The sequence below is a fragment of the Corvus brachyrhynchos genome, unplaced genomic scaffold (genome assembly GCF_000691975.1).
Source record: "Corvus brachyrhynchos isolate BGI_N302 unplaced genomic scaffold, ASM69197v1 scaffold81, whole genome shotgun sequence".
NCBI lineage: Eukaryota > Metazoa > Chordata > Aves > Passeriformes > Corvidae > Corvus > Corvus brachyrhynchos.
The window spans coordinates 62457-69309 of NW_008236181.1; the positions used below are offsets into that span (position 1 = coordinate 62457).

Below are 6853 nucleotides of genomic sequence, written 5' to 3' on the forward strand. Positions count from 1 at the left end.
TTTATTACTTTTTACAAATATTGTAGTACCAATCTAAATTTTTTTCTGCATTAACTAAAGGAAAAGTGCTTTTATAATTTATTGATGGTGACTTGAAATACCAGTAATTCTGTGGTTTTGTAAAATGTTTATTTATAAGAGCTGTTGCTACTTCAATATAGTACTTTTGCCACTTGCACCTCTCACAGAGGTGAGAATAACAGCAAGATACTATTCCTTAGTGTTCTGTTCAGCACACAGCAGGGTCTCTTAGACTAAACATACAACTTGTGCTACAATGCATAAAGAACAGAAGTCCACTCTACTTTTAGACTAAAGTTCACAGTGCATGATGGGAAGAAAATATTTTACTTGTAAGAAGCAATAAAAACTAATATGGAATTACTGTAACAATGCAGATCAGAATACTGAAGCAGTTGTTGTTTCAAAACAAAATATACAAGATATGTTTGCTGTTTAAATTGCTAAAATGTTAGCCTGTAAAAAATCCCCAAATAAAAACATACAGGCAGAATCTCAAAGACCTCAATGTATTACTATGAAAACTAATGACCGCATGATATGCTTTCTACCAAATTTCTAAAGGAACTAAAGATCACTTAAGTCACTGAACAAGAATTTGGCAGTAATAGGTCTTTCTGCAGAAGGGAATTTGTTAATTTCCATTTATTCAACAAGTTCACCCTATTTCAGCTGAACAAATGATTGAAAATTGAATATGCAAGTAGTAGTTTTCCTTTTCCAAACAATAAATATTCACTAAGAAATGCTAAGGATTTACTAAATCTAAAACCCTGAAAGATAACATGACACCGAACTCCACCAAATCAGGAATAATAATTTCATATAAAAGAACACTACTAAGAGAGAACATGCAATATTTATGATGAAAATTAAATACTATCATTTTAAAATACTGGCAACTATCTGTATTTTTAATTTATCTCAATTTGTACCAACATTGTAACCAAAGTCATCAACAAAAGTTAGACTAGTAAATTACTCTTCTCATGTTTTAGCCTTAAGGGTGTAAGAATTTAGTGTACAAGCAAATGTAAGTTAGACAATACGATTCCTCAAAGATGTGTAGGTACAGCAATATCTTCTTGGCTAGCAAAAAGAAACATCTAATTTAGTCTAAAGGTTATGCTCAACTGCAATTTATGGCTATCAGTCTATCTCTAAAAAAAATTAGTGCATTTAAACTGAGAATATCCTGATTCATTTCAATCTGAAAAGGAAATTTTAAAAAAATACACCGAGAGTATGGGAATTTAGACTCTCTACATGCTGATTTTCACCCAAAAAAAGTTCAATTTTGCATTCAAACCAACCATTCTGTTTTTCAAGACTAAGATACCACATGTCAAGTTTGTGAAGTTTTTCAAAATCCAGATTGCTAAAATCTAGGAAAAATACTGGAAGTTAATTAATATATACCTGATCTACTCATTTTTAAGAATATCAGCCTACTTCAATTACAGACACTACAGGTCACTTAGCAACATAAGATTTTTTAAGTCTAGAGTTTTATGAAGTTCATTCAGGAAGCCATCTATTGAAGACACCCTTAACTATTAACCTGCCCATGAAGGGATACAGATTTCATGAGAATTTTCCTTAAAACTGTTATCAGCTCAATACAAAATTAAATATTTCCTACAAGTACTATGTCAATGGTAGAAACTATAAATAGAATTGAACAGAATATTTTCAGTTGGAAGGGACCTACAATGATCGTCCAGTCCAACTGCCTGACCACTTCAGGGCTGACCAAAAGTTAAAGCATGTTATTAAGGGCATTGTCCAAATGCCTCTTGAGCACTGACAGGCTTGGGGCATCAACCATCTCTCTAGGAAGCCTGTTCCAGTGCCTGACCACCCTCTCAATAAAGAAATGCTTCCTACTGTCAAGTGTGAACCTCCCCTGCCCCAGCTTTGAACCATTCCCATGCGTCCTGTCACTGGATCCCAGGGAAAAGAGCTCAGCACCTCCCTCTCCACTTCCCCTCCCCAGGAAGCTGTAGAGAGCCATGAGGTCACCCCTCAGCTTCCTTTTCTCCAAACTAGACAAACCCAGTGTCCTCAGCTGCTCCTCACAGGACATTCCTTCCAGCCCTTTCACCAGCTTGGTTGCCCTTCTCTGGATGCATTCAAGGACTTTCACATCCTTCTTAAGTTGTGGGGCCCAGAACTGCACACAGTACTCAAGGTAAGGCCACACCAGCACTGAATACAGCAGGATCATCACCTCTTTTGACCAACTGGTTCTACTGCGTTTGATGTCCCCCAGGATGGGGTTTGCCCTCTTGGCTGCCGGGGCTCACTGCTGACTTATACTGAGCCTGCTGCTGATCAGCACCCCCAGATCCCTTTCTGCAGGGCTGCTCTCCAGCCACTCCTCTCCCAATCTATACTTGTGCCCAGCATGACTCTGTCCCAGGTGCAGGATCTGGAACTTGGACTTGTTAAATTTCATGCCACTGATGGTTGCCCGGTGCTCCAACCTATATAGATCCCTCTGCAAGGCCTATTGCCCCTCAAGAGAGCAAACAGTACCTCTCAGTTTTGTATCATCAGCAAACTTGCTAATGGTGCATTCAACTCCTGCATCCAGATCATTGATAAAAATATTGAACAGGACCAACCGGCTTTAGAATTGAACCCTGAGGAATACTGCTAGTGAATAGTCACCAGGCAGATGTAGTTCCATTCACTACAAACCTTTGAGCTCTGCCCTTCAACCAGTTCTTCACCCAGCACACCGTGAACCTGCTCATCCCACAGTTGGACAACTTGTCCAGAAGGACACTGTGAGGGACAGTATCAAAGGCCTTACTAAAATCGAGAAAAACTACATCCACTGCCTTCCTTTCATCTACTAGGCAAGTGACATTTATCATAGAAAGATACCAAATTAGTTAAACAGGAATTTCCCTTTGTGAACCCATGTTGACTGTGCCTGATGATTGCATTGTTCTTTAAATACCTTTCAGCAGCACCCAGTATGACCTTCTCCACAATTTTTCCAGGAACTGAGGTTAGACTAACAGATCTGCAGTTCCCTGGGTCTTCTCTCATGCCATTTTTGTAAATTGGAATAGCATTGTCTAGCTTCCAGTCAGGGGGTACCTCCCCAGACTCCCAAGATGTTTAGTAGATTATTGAGAGGGATCCTGCCATAACCTTTGCTAGCTCCTTCAATACCGTGGATCAGAGCCCCACAGACCCCATCAGGCCCCACAGACTTATGAACATTCAACTGATGCAGCTGGTCCCTTACAATTTCAGTGTCCACAAATGGAAAGTTAGTGTTACCACACTCACGGTCCTCTGACTCAGTATTATTAAAGACTGAGACAAAAAAAAGCATTTTATGCCTCTGCTTTTTCTTTATCCCTATTACAGTGACCATCATCATCAAGTAGCAGTCCAATGTTTTCTTTAGCCCTCCTCTTGCTATTCACGTACTTTAAAAAGCCCTTCTTGTCTGACAAAACACTACCCAGTTTCAATTCTAGCTCAGCTTTGGCATTTCATGTCCTCTCCCTGCATATGAGAACCATGGCTGGGTAATTTTGCTGCTAAGCCTGACCTTTCTTCCAGAGATCATACAATTTCTTTTTCCTCCTGAGTTCCACAAGGAGCTCCCTGTTCTTCTGCCTCACTTGCTTGGCTTTTGACACAATGGAATTGCCTGCTCCTGCACTTTTAAAAGATAGTTCTTAAAAACTGACCAACACTTGCAGACCCATAAGCCCTCAAAATCAGGGTACTCTGCTAGGTAGCTCCCTGAATAGCTTAGAATTCTGCTGACCATTTTTCTCATTACACTGAAAATTTTAAACTCAACCATTTCATGGTCACTGTGGCCAAGACAACCACCAGCCATCACATCTTCCATGAGTCCTTCTCTATTCACAAACAAGTCCAGGAGGGTATCTTTCCTAGTGGGCTCCCTGAGTCCTTGTGTTAAAAAGTTCTTTCACAAACTTCAGGAATTTCCCATCCTTGCTTGTCACAGCAATATGGTATTCCCAGTTGACGTCTGGGAAGTTGAAATCTCCTCATAAGGACAAGGGCTACCAATCCAAAGATTTCTCTTAATTGCCTATAGAATAACTCATCACTGCTATCATCCTGGCTAGGCAATTGTTAGTAGACACCCACTACATCTCCTTTGTTTTCCATCCCCCTACTCCTCACCCAGAGGGTCTCAACCACATCATCCCTAACCCTAAGGGCTGTACAATCAAACCTCTCCCTTACATACAATGCAATTCCTCCACCTGGCCTGCTCTGCTTATCCCTCCTGAACAGCCTGTAGCTCTCCATTCCAGGAGCCCAGTTGTGGGGCTCATTCCACCAAGTCCCACTAATACCAATGATATAGCTCTGGGAGCTGATGCTTCCAGTTAACCTTGCTTGTTTCTCATACTGTGTGAATTGATGTACAAGCATTTCAGGTGCAGTCCTGGACCTTCAGTGCTCTCAGGAGCTAATGGTTTTAAAATATTTTAAAGGATATTCTGTGATATTCAGCATTTCAGATACAGCAATTGAATTAATGGTAAATGTTCTACTTGTTTCTAATGAAATTACAGTGAAGGATTATCTTAATGATAAACGAACAAATTCTGGAATGTCAATGCATTTCAACAAGTGAAGTATTTTTTTTAAAGATTTTAAATCAAGCTGAAGTTCTTACCTGAAAGCTCCATAAAGTGGTCTGTACCAGCAGACAAAAGAACAAGGGGTAAAAAGCAAGAACCAGAGGATACTCAATCCAAAATCAACCCCTCGTGTAGCATCAATGTAAAACCAGGCCAAACATCCAAAGATATTAAGAAACAGTGTCACTGTATGGACTGTAGAAGCATAAGCAAAGAAAAATCTTAATTAAATTATGTTCATATAATAAATTATTACAATTGTCAAAGTAATACTTAAACTGTATTTTTAAACAAAACATAAGCATGCTGACAATAAATCAATATCCTCTCTCAGTAATATGCTGATTTTTATAGTTTTCTAAGTTTCAGGTTAAAGTAAATATTCACAACTAAAAGTAGTGAACATGAAAATTCAAGTAATATCAGGTGTATAGCAAGGAAAAAAATCTGTCATAAAATATTTTCAAACCTAAAATGATGAAAAAAGAGGCTTCTACAGCTGCAGTAACTGATACTTCTACAGTAATTACCGGATATTTGTACTTTTTAAAAATGCTAGTTATTTGTTTTCTCTTACAATCAGGCAAGTAAATCAGTGCAGGACTGTCACCCTTAATAATACAATACAAAAGAAAAATTTTCCAAAAAAAACCCCTGCTTTTAATGAAAAGCTCTTTGTCTTACATGTAATAGAGCAAAAAAATCAGCTAAGTAAAAATGCTTCTCAGTAAAACAAGATCTGCAAGAAGCTGTTCTAAATCCTTTAATACATATTGAATACTCAAATATTTCTTATAATATTGGTCCTAAACATCTGCTTTTTTGGTTCTCAGCTCTTAGCTCAATACTGACATTTTTGCATTGGCAGACCTTGTTACAGGTTAACTACTGAATTTCTACTAAAGAAAATGCATTGGCATTACAACCTCATAGTTTATTTCAAATATATTTACCTCTTGGAACAAAAAAAAATACAACAGTAGTAAGCAACATTACAACTACTACTTTCATGCTATCTGGCACTGTCAGGGACTGAAATGGTTCATGCCTTAAACATTGTTATGAAGTTTTGCCCATTATAGCAAAGACTGTATAAAGAAGCTACAACCACAGAAGACTCCCTGAAGAACTTTGGACTGTGAATTAAGCTGCCTAGATAAGATAAAGAGTACACACTATTGTTTAATCACCTCAGATCTAGGGTAAAACAAAAAAGGCTGAGGGAGAAGAATGCATCCACAGGAAAGCCAAACGCAGCAGAAATTCTTCCCTGGCTGAGTTTGGGGTAGGGGAGACCACAGCCCAAAGAAGCCAGGTTTACACAGACTCTCCCCCCCCCCTTCCCCCAAAACAAGGGGGAGGAGGTTTCGGGTGTAACCTTTCGTCAGAGGCAGTGAACACCCATGCTCCCTTACACAAACTGGCCCGGCTGTGGAACCCCCAACCCCACAGGCCACATTGACGGGACATTCACATGAGAGGCAGCTGAGGGGGTGTCATAATCCATCAAAGATCCCCCGAAGTGCTCCCCAGAGTCATTCCTGAAGCCTTGCACCACAGGATTGCATGTGATACAACAAACCCAGAGTCTGTTGTAAGAGACAATGGCAAACTCCCCCCACCAGGGAGGTGCCTGGGTTTTCCTACCTAGCCTGAACGTATATTAACCCAATGGATTCTATGCTTTTTGGGGGGACCCTCACCACCAAGAAAACCAGCTGGAGAGGATCAACAGAACATCGTTGGGATCCACAGATGGTGATATTTTCCTTATTCTGTTTCTGTCACTCTCTTTCTGTCCCTCCCACCTCTTTTCTATTTCTTTCTCTTTCTCTCTCTCTCTCTCTCATATTTACTATCAAATCAAACCCATATATCGACATTGCCATATGGTCTCGTTTGCACCTTAATTTGGGCAGAGGCATTTCTAAGAACATTAATAACGGGATCGTTACAGGCACAAAAGTTAGTTCTGTCAGAAGATTAACATGAATTTCTGTCTTTGTTCAGTGACAACCAGTGATTCAGAAGTGATTTTGCTATATCAGAGGACAGTTTCTATCCTTGTAGACCAGGATAAAATAGAGTATTTGTAGGTTACTGACGGGTTCGGTCGGACGGATGGAGACGAGAGATCTCTATAGGCAGGTCTTGGGACACAGTCGGTTTATTGTAAAAGG

At 39.6% G+C, this 6853-nt stretch overlaps 1 protein-coding gene across 1 annotated transcript in view; it reads right to left on the reverse strand.

The window, feature by feature from the left end:
- The window catches only part of LOC103618300 (secretory carrier-associated membrane protein 1), a 95567-nt gene that overhangs the window by 25801 nt on the left and 62913 nt on the right, over positions 1 to 6853 (reverse strand). Inside the window, exon 5 of the mRNA XM_008636686.1 lies at positions 4709 to 4868. Coding sequence (XP_008634908.1) covers positions 4709 to 4868 — 160 coding nt within the window. The remainder of the gene's footprint in view (positions 1 to 4708; positions 4869 to 6853) is intronic.